The 16,597-nt window shown below is 40.9% G+C and overlaps 1 protein-coding gene across 1 annotated transcript; it reads right to left on the bottom strand.

The window, feature by feature from the left end:
• Positions 1-7,131: 7,131 nt before the first annotated feature.
• Positions 7,132-15,904, bottom strand: ARGLU1 (arginine and glutamate rich 1). The gene is made up of 4 exons (XM_015811825.1): positions 15,512-15,904; positions 12,743-12,968; positions 10,421-10,504; positions 7,132-8,423 (listed from the first exon to the last, which is right to left on the bottom strand). The coding sequence occupies exons 1-4, from the start codon at positions 15,862-15,864 to the stop codon at positions 8,259-8,261; spliced, it is 828 nt and encodes a 275-aa protein (XP_015667311.1). The 5' UTR covers positions 15,865-15,904; the 3' UTR covers positions 7,132-8,258.
• Positions 15,905-16,597: the final 693 nt, after the last annotated feature.

Genomic DNA, 16,597 nt, shown 5'->3' with positions numbered 1-16,597 from the left:
AGCCCTGGAAAGTTCCTCGCGGACTCAACTGCTGCTGGCAATAAGGAGCGCGCCGGGAGGAGGGGTGCATTTGAACCCTTTGCCCCGTGGCTCGCTTGCGACGCCAGGCTGGTTAAACTCGGCCGCTGCAATCCTGCGACTTGCCCAAATTCAGAGGGCGCAAAGTATTCTGACTTTCGAGCTGAAGGCGCAGTTCTCCCGCGCAGCGCCTCTGTATCTCTCTTGCGCCCGCTCGTGGGGTCGCTCTGCAGACGGCCTTCCAACCCCTGGCACTGGGGGCTTCCTGGGCGGCGCGGTTGGGTTCGGTTGCCGGGCCCAAACGGGCCAAGAATTCGTTGGAAGGGAGGCCCGCGACAAAGTTTGGAGCCGAGTCCTGAAATTAAAAGGACGCGCTAGCGCGGCAGGTCTCGCTTTATAAAAAAAACCAATCGCTGCGTTCTTAGCCTGTAGCCGGCTGTGTGTAATATCATAGAGCTACAGCGCCCACTAGCGGACGCTATGAAACCCGCTGCTTATTTTACCTTCGTTTTGTTGGCGATCCTCGGAAAACTTCGCCTTGAAGTCAAACTGGACTTTTGTTGTTTTTGTGGTTGAAATCACCGTCGTTGTTACCGGAGCTTTTTAGGAGATTGAATCCGTTTAGGAATTAGGGGTGAAATGTGCTGCTTTCGATCTGAACTGTCTAATCGGCAGGTAGCCAAAGTAAACGAACGCAAATTAAAATCTGGCTAAAACTAGATCTAGCCCATATGTTATGAATTATAAACGTTTTAATTGAAGGTTTGAGTAGTGGAAAGGTAGGAATTCGAAATTATCTAAAATGATGTGGATTTCAAGAAAGATAAGTCATAAAAATAATTTTGCGCCGATATTAGAAGAATATGTGATACCTCAAGTATATGATTAGACATTTAGAGCTTTGTTCGAAAAATACCTATTTAAAAATAAATACAATGACGTAAAAAAGGAATTAATTCTTTCGGACTGAGAAGCAGAAAACACTTTTAAATATTGGCTTAACCACAGGGAACAAAGCGGCTAGAAAATAAATGTCAAATTTACGCAGAATTTTATTCTCCTCCCATCATTAAAACTTAGCGTTGTTGCGCTTAAATAAAATGATACCAGGAAATCATCACAACCGGAGCGGATTAATAATTTCAGGAGAAAACTGGGTTTAAATTTCTGGGATTTTTACTCGTTTATTTAGAGGAGGAAATTCTTTAAAAAAAAAAAAAAAAGAGCCGAGTGAAAGTCCCACTTGCAAAACCGAGTGACTCCGATTTCGCAGCTCCAGGTATGGCACCGTCTCCCGCAGACACCGAAATGGAGTGGCTGGAATCTGCTCTTTCCTGGGACACTCGCACAAAATTGACTTCCTCGAAGTGGACTGCTTCGATGCCCCTGACCAACCCAAATAGTTTCTCGGGGGGGGAGAGAGAGAATCCTCTGTGTCCCCCCCCCCCGGAATTCAGTGCTGCAAAACCAAGCCCCAGATGCGAAGAGAAGCAGAAGAAGCGGGAAGGTGTGGGGAAGGTAGACAACCTTTGTATTAACTTCGGTAAGTCCAAGTTACCTTTTCCAAAAAGAAGTGGCCCTCCGTCCCAGAGGCTCGGAGCCCCATCCGAGAAGAAAGTCGGGCATCCGAGGCGCCCTTCTGAGACAGGCGCCTCGGGAGCCCTACAAGAACCTCGAGCGGCTTCGCCAACTGGGAGAAGAGCACATCTGGAAATAACCACCTTGAGGATATGGGGGGGGGGGACGGGGGGAGGAAACGAACAAAGTGAAGCCAACCACTTTAGCCCCAAGGAGAACTTCCCCAGAATATTTGGAAGAATTGATTAAAAAAAAAAATGCTTTTAAAGGATTTCAACTTTGTCTGACGTTTATTCATTCAGGAAGACGGTGCCTGGAAATTCCGCGTTCCTTCCCTGTCCCGATCTATTGGATCCGATCTAATTTGCTGAGCTGGGCAACCGATACCGAGGTGGCCCCAGGAGTCCTTTGGCCGTTGTGGAGCAGCGGTGCCCAGCGGTGCCCAGGAGCTCTGCTCAGGAGGGCAGGTGTGTACTCAGCGATCCGGGATCAGGGTGGCGGTTCTTGGAAGACTCGCTCCGCAGCTGCTTGGACGTCTGGAGGTGGCTTCTCCCGAGGAACCGTGCAGAGGATCGGCTTTTGGCCCAACCCGCTCAGGGAGCCCCGGCCGAAGTCCTCGACAGTTGCAGCAAGGGACGGCCCGACGTTCCCAGGTAAGGCGCCCTAGAAGATGCCTAGGAAAAGCATTTTAAAAAAGGAGGGTTGGATGGGGCTGGTCTTCCCAAACTCCGGACTCTCTTCTTTCACGATTTCGGCGCTCTTTCGCTAAATCTTCCTTTGAATAGATCTGGGTGCGGCTGCCGGGGCCTGGCTGCTGAACGGCGTGTGAGAGAAAGCTTGAGACGGACGGAATCACTTCCTTGGCCACTTCGCTTCTTTTTCGGACGTCCCCCCCTTCCTCAGCCACAGCACAAATGAACTCTTAAGGTTTGCACATTTCAAAGCGCCTCGATCAGAAACAAGGGAAACGGAAGATTAGAGTTACCAGATCTGGGCTGTCAAAAATCCGGTCGACCACTAGATGGCAGCGGAAACGTACAGGCATCTCTAACCCTTTCTTCCTGGGGTGGGGGGGGGAAGGGTTGGGGGGATCGTCCGGATTTATACAGCCTCACTCTAGTAGCCCTAAGCAACTGGTGTTGTTGTGTGTTTTTTTTTTAAGGTCCTGACTACAATCCCCCGAGCAGATTTTTGCAGGACCAAGTCTGGCTCATCACTAGGGCTTATTGCCAAAGAAATGGGCGACGGCGTGGATTGCCTAAAGCTCTGTTCTGGCGAGAGGGGCCTACCGCTGCGGCTGCCTGAACCGGGAACTGGTGATTGATTCTCCATCTCCTTTCGGGATAAGGAGGCCCGGGCTACCGGCAAGAATTACTCTGATTTGTCTAGCCTAGAAGCCAGCGAAGGGATCGAGCCCGCCACGCGAGGCCCGCGTGGGGTGGGTGGGTGGGTGGGAGAGGAAGAGAACCGACAAAGGAGCAGCAGCGAAATGGAGAGGTGCGAAGCCTCCAACTTTGGACTTTAATTTCGCTTCGAGGTTGGGGAAGCTTCGTGCGCGCTCTCGAACGCTCGTCTCCCTCGCCACGGTTTTACGGTACAACAAAAAAAAAGATCTGACGAGATCCAGCCGGATTGAGGAGTATAAAAAGAGGAAGCCGGTTTGAGATCCAGCCGGATTGAGGAGTATAAAAAGAGGAAGCCGGTTTTGAACAAATCGACTTGTGAGTGGCAACCAGCTTTTTCTTCTTTGCAAAACTACTCCCTCTGGGAACAAAGGGGGCAATTAGCTCAGGGCAGATCCCCCTTTTTAAGGAGAGAGGAAGGTCTCGTCCTAAGGGAAAAAGCACCGTTTTGCGGAGGGGGGTGTTTCCCCCTCCCCGTTTGGATATATTCAACCTTCTGGATCTTTGAAAGTCTCTTGTGGTTTACATTGGAAATAAAATCTCTGCCTTGGTGACAATAAAACCGTTTGTGTCTGGACAGTAGGTAAACAGGCCTTGGATTGCAGACAGGGATGATTTGGTTTGACTTCCAAGGGATTGTCCCCAGGATCTAGCTTCCAGGAATTCTTGCTGGCACTGGGCTCTTAACCAGAAAGTCTTGGCCGAACCTAAAATGGAATTACTCTAGGAATCAAGTTGCATTTGGACTGGCTCCAGAGATGCAAAGAATTCCATCTTTTCATCAGACAGCTTCAGTTTTGCCAGGATGAACTTAAAAGCATGGAGTTAAACCCCAACTAAAGAATTATATTCCTCTTGACTTTAGTTCAAGCAAGGCACAAGAAAAAGCCTTCCAAATTGAACTTGAAGCTTTGTCACCATTTCCTCAGCTGCTGAGAATAGTCACATGCAAGGAAGGAAATAAAGCAAAGGTCAGCAGCAGAAAACTCACAAAAATAATCCCCCGGACAAAAGCCGCTTCTTTTTTCTCTCTTCCCCATAAAGTGACTGTCCTGACAATGTCCTTCCAGGAAATTTAGTTGGTTGGGGCAAAAGCTTCACAGGCAGCAATACTTCGAATCGGAATCGCTCAGGACGCCACACCAGAAGCTGGTAACTGTAACCCTTTCCTCTTCTAGTTATAGACAGCCTGTTCCTTATGCTGAGCATTTTTGAAAAAATAAAAATAAAAATCGGCAGTTGACACCATATTAAACAAAAAAGAGTCTAAATCGAGTAATAAAAACGTTACAATTTCCAAATTTGACATTTTGGGCCTAGCAAGCAAGACCAAAATTAGACATTTTTGTTACATGTATAAACAGGATGAGATGTGGGTAAATTCTGAACAGCTTGCTTTAGTGCAAAACTGAAGTTGTCCCCTTGTATATGGAAGAAAACATAAGAGATTTAGTGAATCTGCAATAAAAATGGGAATCAGAATGACTTAAGTTTCAGAGATTCGGCAACCTAACTGAAAGTTAAATCAACACCATCTTTCCTGGTAGCAGGAAAACTTTGGAAGCAAGCAACATGCTTGTTATGTACACCTAGTGACGAATATTAATCACAGAATGGAACTTCTCCTTGTCTATGAAGATATGGTTTTATTAGACAGCCAGTTACAAAACGTAATTCTGAATGAATCACACTTGAGCACGTTATACCTCAAGCTCAGCCTGTTGGCCCCGTTTCTTCACTGCTGCTTTTGCAGTATAGCTGGAAACACCAGTTATACTTCGGCAGGCTTAGAGAGGCTGTTCTTATGGAGTATTTTAAGGAACTACAGGAAAAATTGGGGACATCTAAGCTTTTTGTTCCCGTTTGATCAAGATGTATTAATTTATTTTTCACATATTTTATTTGGGGCATTGCTAAAGGTGGTTTCCGTTAAAATATTTGTGCTGAGTTACAGCTTTTAGGCTGAGTAGCACACGCGTGCTTATTAGCAGAAGTGATTAAATTCCCAATCAGTTCAGGATTGTTTCCTACAACTAAGACCCACATGGTTGTAGGAAATAAAAGTTGTAAAATAAAATGGATACTTGTTAAAAAAGGGAGCCAGAACTGGAAAACTTTCACAACAGCAGCATTTGTATGTGTATGTAATGTATGTGTATACACGTATACACAGAGAGAGCCGCTGTGGTGAAGTTTTGTTCATTACTATTACTATTTCCAGTTCTTGTTCCCTTTTTTAACAAGTATCCATTTTATTTTACAACTTAGCATTTATTTATAATATCCATATTCTGTATTGCCAACACTACAAAGACCCCATGAATTAAAAAAAACCTTCATAAAAATTATAACCAACTCCACATTACAACTTAACTCCAGCATCTATATAAGTGATGATATTTCAACTCTTTAAAAGCCAAGTAATAACATTTTTATTAGGGGGTTGTGAAAGAACCGTTCCAATGGTCCTTCTGAATACCATCAGGGAAGGCACCATTCAGATCTCCAAGGTAAGATAGCATGTACATCTTCCTCCAAAATATTGTGGTACTTTCCACATTTCCATCTGGAATGAATGCACCAGGTCAGTTCTATTCACAAAGACCTTACTGGAAGCTAATCAGCATTCCCACAACTGGCGCTATATTTTCCTGGCAGCTTTCATCTACTAGCAACTTTCCATTTGCATCAATTTTAAGGCACTTATCAAAGGTGGCCCCAGATAGAATAAATAGTATGCAGTATTTTTCTTTTTGACAGCCTGTATGCTGGCATCAGCAACACCAAGCCTTTCTTCTCAAGGTCAAGCACAACCCAGAGCATTCAAGATCTTACTAACATCTGATAATAAACTGCGCTCATTTTTAGTGATGGGATTTTTAGGGCAAATAAAACAGCGGAAGTCTTAGCAAAGCAAAACAGGCAAAAAACTTCCTCAGAGACATTATTGCATAACTGGATATACTACTACAATTATAAGGCAAATGTATATTAAAAAGTGCACTTCCTAAATGAAAAACTAGACTCTTATAAATAAGAAGACACCACTTTCAAAATTAATAAAAATACTTCAATCCACATCATGCTTTCCAGAAAGACTTTTGACTTAGGGTTGATGATTGATCCCTAATTGATTCCTTCTTTGAGATTGCCTTGACCTGTGAAAATTTGATCCAGGTTCCAGAATCATCTGAATATGTACAAGATGCACATGGATGTAATGGGGGGGGGGGAATTGATAAACCACCCCTCTACACTTCATGCTTTGTGCTTTGGCAAAAGCAAACTTGGATCCAATTCATTTGATATAACAGTTTATTTGATATAAGCTGTATGCTTATATCTGAGATCGAGATTTGAAAATGCCAACTACACTTAGATGGCCATAATTTCAAACTGTCTCTTCTAAAGGAATGCTTCTAGTTACCGCATCAGAGCAATTAATTTTAAAAAAATCTAATGAGATTTGAAATAATCTGAAACTCCCAGGCATTATTACTTTATTTTAGTCTGATTAAATTAAGAACAGCACAAAGGTCACAGCAATATTAATTTATTAAAAACATTCTCAGAGATACCGATTGTTCGACTGTATATTTCATGATCTATCATTCCGTACTTTGTGCAAGCAAAACAGGAGTCTGCTCAATGTGTGCCACATACTGGAAACTTGATACAATTGATGTTACATAAAAACAAAACTGAATGGGTACCATTGTTGTTGATATTTTGATTTAAATACTGGAATAAGAACATTAACTAAGGATGCTGCAATTCTAGAAGAAATAGTACATGACAAGGTTCAACCTACATGTGAAAAAGAATTCAGGGAACTGTCGAAAACAATCAGCTTGCAAGTGTTGCATCTAGAACGACTAGCAATTACTTGCAAACTTAATCTTCATTTAATCTTACAACATTGGCAAAAAAAAGTTACAAAATTACTGTAATGAACTGTTGTGCCCAAAAGTGCTTGTGAATATTTTCAGGAACACAATGCCAAATTAATGGATTACAGGATCTTAAAAATGGAGTACGCTTAATAGATTATTTTAAACCAGGGGTGTCAAACTGCCGGCCCGTAGGCCAGTTGCATCATGCGGAGGCCACGCCCACCCCAGCAATGCAAAAAAAGTCGTGATCTGTCGCGGCACGTGACATGACACAGTGAGTTTGATGCCCGTTTTTTAAACTATGTGGCCAGTTTTACTTGCCCATCATGTTCAGGCTGGGGATCCGAAACCTATCAAACTAATTATAAGACCAAAGCTGTCCTCAAACAGAACTCCATAACGCTCCATGGCAATTCGTTTTGAAACTGAGCCAAATATGAAGTCCACAATTTTATTATGTAAGGAAATAAGATCTAACTATCAAGATCCTTGCCAAAAAGACAGCAAATCCATAGTTGAAACAAGTGCCCCATCAGTGTAAAAACCATCATTAAGCCAGCAAAAGCCACTTAACAGGACAATAATTTCAACCTGTAGTGCAATCTTGGCTCTGAAAGTATGAAAAATGTTGGTGAACTTAATTCCAATGTGTGCCTGATTTGGGGAAAATAAGTTTTATTAGCATAAAATATACATGCACTAAAAAATTTACTTAAAACACATGAATTTAAGATTTTATTTTATTCAGCAAATTGGTTTATTTACACAATTGGGAATGCTGGTTGAGTTTTATCAGTGGAATAAAAACAATTCTAGTAGAGACAATACTGAACTCCCTTTACACATCTCCAGCAACACTGACCAACTTTTTCCTTACCTGTATCAGGAACATCAAGCACAATAGTGGAGTAGTATCAAAAGACACTGGTATAACAAACCACTGAGGATCCAGTACACTGTGGGAATTTACCAATATATTTGCCAAACTTTTTTTAAAGTCAGCAAAATAAAACCAGCTTTAATAGTTAGCATCAGAGTATATCTCTGAGATCAGCAGGTAGTAAAAACCTTATCAGACCATACATAATTTATAAAGTGACCTGATCTGCATCAAACCACTTTATCACAGAATCAAAACAGATAAGAATAAATTTATTCTTTAAGACAATGATCTGATAAGGATTTAACTTAACAGACGTTAAAATAAGAGATGCAGAGCACAGCCCCTATTAGAACAAGCTAACTTTTCAGATGTCCAAAAAGAAAAAAAAATCACCAAAGAAAATTAAAAAAAACCCACTTCAACATGAAGCTACTATACAAAGATTTTTTTTCCCAATTTTCATTAAGAGTTCGGAGCTGAAATTTAATCCTGAGTCTTTAGTGAGAAGGACAGTTTTGGCCTAGTTTTTCCCTTGCCTAGGATCATTTTTTGTTCTTCCTTTTGTTGACGTTGTCTTTCTTGTTCTAGTTTCATCCTCTCTTCGTGAATTTTTCTTTGTTCTTCTACAATTTTCAATTGTTCTTCAGCCTGTAAGCAGAAAACAACAGAGTTTAGATTACATTTTATATACCTTACATAACATTACATATATGGTACTAGCATATCTTTGTTGAGAACAGCTGACTGCTATTCCATTCTTTAGCATTAGGGGAAAACGATGTAAATCCATGCAACACCCGTAAACTGTCTTGAATTACTCAAAGAAAATAAGCCATTTTCATATTGTTTCCTATCACAATTTCATTAAAAAAAATACTTGCAAGTGATGATTTACAGGACACAGAATAAAAACAAGAATCAAAACAAAGAGGCTGAGAGAAGCAAGCAAGATTAAATAATGTTTCAATAGAAAGTTAGGAAAACTATTTAGAATTATAAGATCAAAAGTAGCTGAGAAATGTTGACCCAAGATGCTTGAAGCTTAAAATCACCAAAAACAGTTGGCTATCTAAAATGATGTAGGACCACAATGATGTTAAAAGATCAGTTTTAACCAATCCATCTAGAATTAATTTGTACATTGGAGAATCTCTCCTATATCCCTAATTTATGAATTCAACCCACAGGGTCAAGTATAATCTGATCTGAGATACAGTTGCTAATGCAAATTAAAAACTAGGACTTAATAATTCTAGCATGAAAGTTAAGAATTACTTTATTCAATATTTGTCTTTCAGGTTTTACAGCTTCTATAAAAAATAGCCTAGGGTTTCCAGGAAGAAGCCCTAGGGAAGGAGAAAAGTGAATCCAAACGTTGCAGTCATGTTTTTGTAACAATGGGGGAAAATAAATACAGAGCGGCAAAAGCTTTTGCGTTTCAAACACTGCACATGAGATTCTGATTTTAAGAAACACTGGGTGAGACTAGAACAAAATTTGAATTCATTTTCATTTAATGATATTAAATTAAAAAACCATGCAAGCATTCTCAAATCCCATATTTAATAATGCTCTCTTATTATATTAACAATTTGATAACATTTATAGATTTAAGGTGTCAATACGAAAGCTTGGGGCTTGGCAATATCTCAGGTTGACCACTTTTACTTCTGTATAGGTCAGTGGTGGCGAACCTATGGCACCAGTGCCAGAGGCGGCACTCAGAGCCCTCTCTGTGGGCACACGCGCCGTCGCCCCAGTCCTAGGCCTTCAGCTGGGTTTTATAAAACCTTTTCGCTTTAGGCTTCCGCTGCCATGTGCAAAAAAAAAAAAAAGGTTCAATCAATCAGTCAATTTCAACTTCTCATGGAGAAAAAAAAGATCTTGCAAAGTTGGAATTGATTGATTGAACTTTTTAGTCCCACCCAGTCTGCCGTTACCACCGCAGCCACACCCACCCAATTGGCCACACACAGCCAATGGGCCATACCCACTCGGCACCCGACGATGCATAAGTGGGCTTTGGGTTGCAGTTTGGGCACTCAGTCTCTAAAAGGTTTGCCATCACTGGTATAGGTGGTCCTTGACTTATGATTGTAATGAAGCTCAGAATTTCCATCACGTGGCATGACAGTCATTAAGTCGAGGCACACATACCGACCCAATTTTACATTGTTTTAGCTGTCATTAAGTGAACCCATTGTCCCCAGTGAGCAATTTTTGCTGGAAATGTCAGTTTCTGGCAAAAAAAAGTCCTAAATCACAGTCATATGACCCATAAATGTGGGCCAGTTGCCTAACATCCAAAATACGACCATGTAACCGGGGGGAAGACACGCCATCAGAAGTGCAAATCTAGGTTGTAAGATATTCTGGGGAAGGGTGCATTGTAACTGATGATAAATTTAGACTACCAGTACAGTGGTTGGCTTCCCAATATTTCTAGACCAGATTTCAGGGAGTGAGAAGAAAGAGATTATGACTACCTCCTAACAAAGAGATAAACATTTTTCAATCAAATGGTGGGCCTAAGAATCGGTGACATTATGCAAATGTTAACCTGTAATTTATGTTCAGTAATCCTACTTGACACCCCCCCCCAGGATTTACTGCTTTTTCTCTCAATTATAGTAAAATTTACTTACCAATTTAGCTTGTGCTTCTGCAATTTTTCTGTTATTCTCTTCTAGTATTCGTTCAAGTTCCTCACGCTTTGCACGCTCTTCCTCCTAAACGGGAGGATAGGGTAAGATGTTAGAAAAGTAAAATACTCACTTAGCCATCTGCACTAGTCTTCCTAGAAATTCCTTCTGTACACTGACTTAACAGGGACAGCTTTATAGCCACCCTCTTGTCTTTCAAACAGCAAACTGTGCAACCACTAATTGGTCTCTAGCTCTAAATTTAAATCATCCCTCCCAATCCAAACAGCAACCAACTAAACCCTCCATAATCAAGAGAATCCTAGCCAATTATTACTAGCATTTTAATATCACACAAATCAACAAGGACAACTACAAAACTGGATAGCATTTACCAAATTAAAAGAGTAATATATAAAATATAAATAAAGTGAATAGTTTGTCTCACCAATTATGTATACCTACGCATTCTTTACCTATACTCCTTTAATCAGCATTAAAAGTTGAATATTTACTGTCTTGTCCAGTGTCCTGCAGAGTGTGCTCCTCGGCTGCCATACGCGCCAGCTTCCTCTTTAAAATGATTTGTACTGTTAGCTTGGCAATGCCTGCATCAGCAGCTCAACCATTTATAAAGAAACAACATACAAGGAAGGCTGAGCTGAAGAATGCAGATGTTTACGGTAAGAAGGAACAAAAAATATGTAAAACATTCCTAAGCAAACAATTAATAAGAAAAAATACATTTACTGTTAGCAAAAAGTACAAATGGTTATCCATATTCTGTAGAACTATGGGTTTCCTTTGTGGGCAAATGGACTGAACATCCTATAGTGTGACAAGTTTAAAGACAGTATTAAACTGTCCTTCTACCATTTAAACTGGTATTCAGGAGTTCATTGAAAGTATGATATAGAAATCAAATCGAGGTTTCTTTTTATAAAAGTTTAAAGAAACTTTGTTATGTAACTCATAAGCAAAAAGATTGCAAGAGTAATTTCAATAACATAATAAATATTCAGGTTATTTTATATTTGGCAGGTTTTGTAAACAGCCTGAGGTCTGCACAAAAATATAGTTTAATAAGAACAAAGCAAGTATTTGAAGAAATATTTCTTGCTATGTCTAGTAACCAGCTACAGGTTTGCACCCTTCACTCCAGGAATTCAAGATTATGCTCCACAGTAAAAGTCCTAATGTGATCACTCAATGACTACTATTTAATCTGCTCTTAGAATGGTGAGGATCCATGATTTCAGCCAAAATCCATTATAGATTTTCAAAAAGATTTGTAATCTTTTATAATTCAGCATTTATGTAAAGCCAAACTCTTGATTTGTAGAATTAAAATGAATTTCCATTACATGCATTTTTTAAAAATTTTAAACATATTGTATTATATTAAAATGTATCTTATTAAACTCTTTCCTATTATCAACTAAATTGATTAAAAGCAACTAATCAAATCATAATGCAGGAAAATATGGAGAGTGTGGTCTAACTCAGCACTACTTTTAAGAAAGTTTAAAAAGAACTTTAAAATTTGGGGATCCTGGAGTGATTAGTGCTGACAAGCATTAAAACCTCCAGTAGCAAATTACTGTCTCACAGAAAGACATTTTCAGCTTCTGCTCCAGCTGCTGACAGAAGAAGTCACATGTTTAGCTCAACTTCAGACAAGGACAACCTGCTCTTTTACAACTCTCTAGTCTAGAGAAAAAGAAGTTGTTGTTAGTAGCACTGGTAAAAAAATGGATCTCACGAATTTGGCATAGGCCTTTTGTGAAAGTGAATGGGACCACAGTTCCAGAGTTACTCCACTGTGTAGTCAAGAGGAATGCATGACTGCCTTAGAGGAAAAACAAGAAAAACTCTTTCTTTAAGATAAGGCATTGCAGCTCAATGATGGACCCTGCTGTTGTTGTTTTTTTTCTTGCTGACTGAAGGCATAAAGCCTCTTACAGTCTAAATAAAACAAAACAAATGAAGGATACATAGTCACAGATTGTTCAACCCATTCCCCCAGTTAAGAAAGAACTGTGGATATATCCTGCAGCCATGGCAAAAGTTTCAAACAAGTCTCAAATAAGTAGGCCGGTTCCATTAAAATTCAAGTATCCTTTCACAGGTTTTGGAAGAATGTTTGAGGTATCAGTTAGCTCCTCTGAATAAGTTAGAAATTAGGTTTCGCAGCAATGCAAGTTTACACAAGAAAGGAATTAGATTTGCTGTATTCCATCTCCTTCTCAACGTAACAGGAGGCACAACCCAACACTGAAAGTTTTGCCATGGACTGTCTCTACTTTCCAAACGACCGAGCGTTACCTCTCTGGCCTTTTGTGCAGCAAGTTCAGCTTGTCGCTGTCGCTCGAGTTCTTCGAGCAACTGTTTTTCCATGATGCGCTTAGCCTCCTCCACCCTGCGGAGAACTTCCCGCTCAATTTCATCTTTCCGCTTCTCCAGTTCTTCCTCCACTCGCTTTGCTACAAGCTCCTCCACTCTTCTGGCGGTCTCTTCTTCAATAAGTTTCTCTTCTATTTCTTGTTGCCGACTACAGGGACAGAAATATACAGTTTCAAATGTCAAGAAAATTAAATTCTACACCACACTTCAGGAATAGCCTCTTGCATACATCATGCTTACACACTGTAATACGGCAAGTGTTGAGTGTTTATATAAGAAAAAAGTAGGGAAGAATTTTAGGAACGAAAATATTTATAGGAGAAATATGAGATTCAAAGCATTGCTTTCCAAATGCAATTGCATAAATCTTTAGATGGACCAAGCACCTTACAATTTATAAGCATATTTATTATTAAAATTTATCAAAGCCAAAAGACCATGACGGATATTTTATAATACCAAAAATATGCACTGTCTTCAGAGGCCTAATGCAAGAATAATGGAATGGAAGAATACGTTTCACAGAGATAAATTACATCTCCTGGGTTATAATATAGAACTCAAGTTTTAAAATCTAGCACTTCATGACAATTCATCAGAGAACTCATTCAAGCAGTGAAATGTGTTATCAAAGCATTATTATCAAACAATAAGGTAGTCATCAATTATTCAGCTGGACAAAATGCATATATAATGCAAAAATTAATTAAAATGTTTTTTTAAATCTTGAATAAAACAATCAACCCATCATGAGCCAGACCAGCAATTTATGTCTTTTGTTAACGTTGTTATATATTAGAATAAATTCTTTTGAACACATAGTAGATGCTATAGACAGGAATATTTTACTGATGTAATTTATATTCCTAATTTTTACCATGTCATAAAACCAAAATTTAGACTGGAGCATAAATTCCTCAGATTTTAATGAAGCATATTAAATATCTAGTTAGGGCTCCTTGGTGCTCTTTGATCCCACTCCCTACTAGCACTGATGTTACCTAGTTTGGGTAATGAAACGTCTGCAAGAAAACAAAGTCAGAAAGCACCAAGGACTCTCATTTCAACCCTGACTACAAATATTCTCCTCTATTGATTACCAAGTTAAATGATACTTTGTAAAAACAGAATTGCATTCATTTTGATACCTCAAAGTATACTGTGCTCAATAAAAAGCAAAGCAGGCACTCTAGTAATGTTGTTGCTCATCTACCTTTTAAGCATCAGTTGCTTTCCTTCACCTTTTTGATATTTAACCTTGTTTTACCAACTGACTCTGTAATCTCAAATGTTCAGACACTGATTTTGACAGTATCAAAATGCTAATCAATTTTTGTTACCACTGATGCCTAGTTAAATACTCAAAATTTTAATGACTTAGTATCAATAGGCCATCTCAAGCCTGTGACATTCCACATTTCAGTTTGAATCAGGGTGCAAACTTCTCATTGTTATGATAGAAACTGACATTTTAATGCAAGTGTTGCACTTCCCACAGCAATGTTACACAAATCACAATACTGGTGTAGGCCTTCTGTCAAAATGAATCTGACAAACCAATATTATAAATATAATCTAAAGCAACATAACTGTTTACACAGAGAAAACTCTTGCCTTTCTACACTAAGTTAAAAAAAAACAGGTGCATTCATCACAACAGCTCAGACTACACTTATTTATTTTTTAGCAATAAGAGAACACTGGAATGTATTCATGGAAGCTGCTCAGCAAGGTTTATTAGGAATTAGAAAATGCTATTTTACAAAAATTACCAGTGCGCTTCCCTAAGTATCAAAATTGATTATGAAAAACAAAGAGTGAGCCAGGGAAAAATTATGTTAATATTCAAGACTATGGTAGAATACAAATAAAATAAAATAAAATAAATGAAAATGAAAGCTGTGGATTGGAAACTGAAACTTCCTTTTTATAATGCTAATCTTAATAATAGCAGATTGAAAACATAAATTGAAAGATGGTGCTAACTCTTGTTGAATATAGCCAGCCTACTTCCGGCCCCTCCCCCCAGTTATCTTTACTAATACATTTAACATGGTGACCAAATAAAATTTACTCTACTACGAAAGCATCAGAATCATGTTTTTTTTTAAAAAAAGAACTGCAAAGCTTGCAGTTAGAAAACTGATTATTGCTCTCAGAAAAAGGGAGAAGACAGGTCAAAAATAGCTAAGAATTGTCCTGAGAATATTGTAATATTAATGATTAAACGATTCCATGCTGAAATGATCTTGTACCAAGAAGTAATAAAAAAGCGACAATTTTTATTTAGTCACGTTCGGTTTCTGATGAGCATACAAATAAGATCCAAGTTTTTTTTTTTTTCCAGGCAGTAATATGGAAGTATGGTTTGACATTCTCTTACCTACTAAGACATTTTTCCAATCCCCAGCTTTGTTCATCTCCTTGTGGTCGCCCATCCAAACAATAACCAGGTCCAACCGGATCCTTTCATTCCTCCCCACTTACCTTTTCTGGCAGTTGCAATTATGCCTTCAAATTTGCTATCCAGCACCCCAGGCCTAATCCAGCAGTTTAACAGCGGATGTGCATGTTGATTTCTGCATCGCTCAGCTGCCTCCTGCAAACCTTTCAGGAATTGCCGCCCGTTCATCCCAAAGCCTCCAGGAGAGAAGGAGCCACCCCGCCTCCCGCCCAGCCGGTCCCGCTTACATTTTCCGCTGCCGCTCGAACTCGGCCTTTTTTTCCTCCTCCTCCCGCTTCTGCTTCTCGTCCAGGCTGCTTCGCTTGCTGACCGTCCGGCCGAAGATGTCGATGCGGTCGGGCGGGGAGGAGGCGCGCTCCCGCTCGCGCTCTCGCTCGCGGCGGGAGGGCGCAGTGTTGGAGCGGGACCTGGAGCGGGACTCCCGCCGGCGACTCCGTTTGCCCTCCCGCGACTTGGAGCGCTTGCGGGCCCGCTCTTTCTCCCGCGAACGGGACCGAGATCGGCTCCGGTTCTTCTTGTTGTGCTTGGAGCTCTTGACGCGCTTGGAGTGGGACGAGCTCCGCGAGCGGGAGCGGCCCATCCCGAGCGCCTCAGCAAACGCCGGTGCGGCGGTCCTCAGCGCGGCCCCAAAGGGATCTCCAGGATCCCACGCGGGGCCGCCGGGTGCACCACGTCCACCTCGCAGGCCCCTTCGCACAGCAGGCCCAAGGCCCGGCGGCGACAGTAAGACAAGATGGCGGCGGCGGCCTGACTCTAAGACGGGGGAATTCTCCTCCTTCCTCCGCCCCAGGATCCACTGCGATCTCCCACAATGCACCTCACCGGCGCTTCTAAGAAAGGGAAAGCGCCGCAGTCCTCTACGGAAATGTCCGAAGAGGAGAAGATACGAGGTTTTCCGGGAATCGCCGAATATGCTCGGGAATGCTAAACGGAGGGTGGGGGGGAAAGGGTGGCCACGACGAAGGCACTCGAGTGATTTCGCGGTTCACGATGTGTTACGGAAAAACCCGACTCCGTTCAAGTTCCGGCGAGGGCGGTTTATGAGCGCTGCCAAATGGGGACAGAACCCATGAGCGAAGCGGAACTTCGAGGCAGGCATCCTAGTTCGTTTCAAATATAATAACAATTACAACAATAATATAGGGGAAAGGCAAAATGCATGGCTGCATTTGCCCCATAACCAAAGTATGCATTCAGGTACAGATATAGTCCTCGACTTACAACAGTTCATTTAGTGACGGAAGTTACAATGGCACTGAAAAAAGTGACTTATGACCAGTTTTCACACTTGTGACAGTTGCAGCCTGGTCCTG

The sequence above is a fragment of the Protobothrops mucrosquamatus genome, unplaced genomic scaffold, assembly GCF_001527695.2.
Source record: "Protobothrops mucrosquamatus isolate PMUCROS unplaced genomic scaffold, P.Mucros_1.0 scaffold51, whole genome shotgun sequence".
Classification (NCBI taxonomy): Eukaryota; Metazoa; Chordata; class Lepidosauria; order Squamata; family Viperidae; genus Protobothrops; species Protobothrops mucrosquamatus.
The sequence above is the reverse complement of the archived record's forward strand: the minus strand, read 5'-3'. Positions and strand labels throughout refer to the sequence as shown.

Excerpts from the sequence above, each read along its gene's own strand:
- ARGLU1 (XM_015811825.1), bottom strand. The coding sequence starts at position 15,864 with ATGGGCCGCTCCCGCTCGCGGAGCTCGTCCCACTCCAAGCGCGTCAAG. Across the intron at positions 10,505-12,742 it reads CTGCACAAAAGGCCAGAGAG|GAGGAAGAGCGTGCAAAGCG; the intron begins GTAACGCTCGGT and ends CCTCCCGTTTAG. Across the intron at positions 8,424-10,420 it reads CAGAAGCACAAGCTAAATTG|GCTGAAGAACAATTGAAAAT; the intron begins GTAAGTAAATTT and ends TTCTGCTTACAG.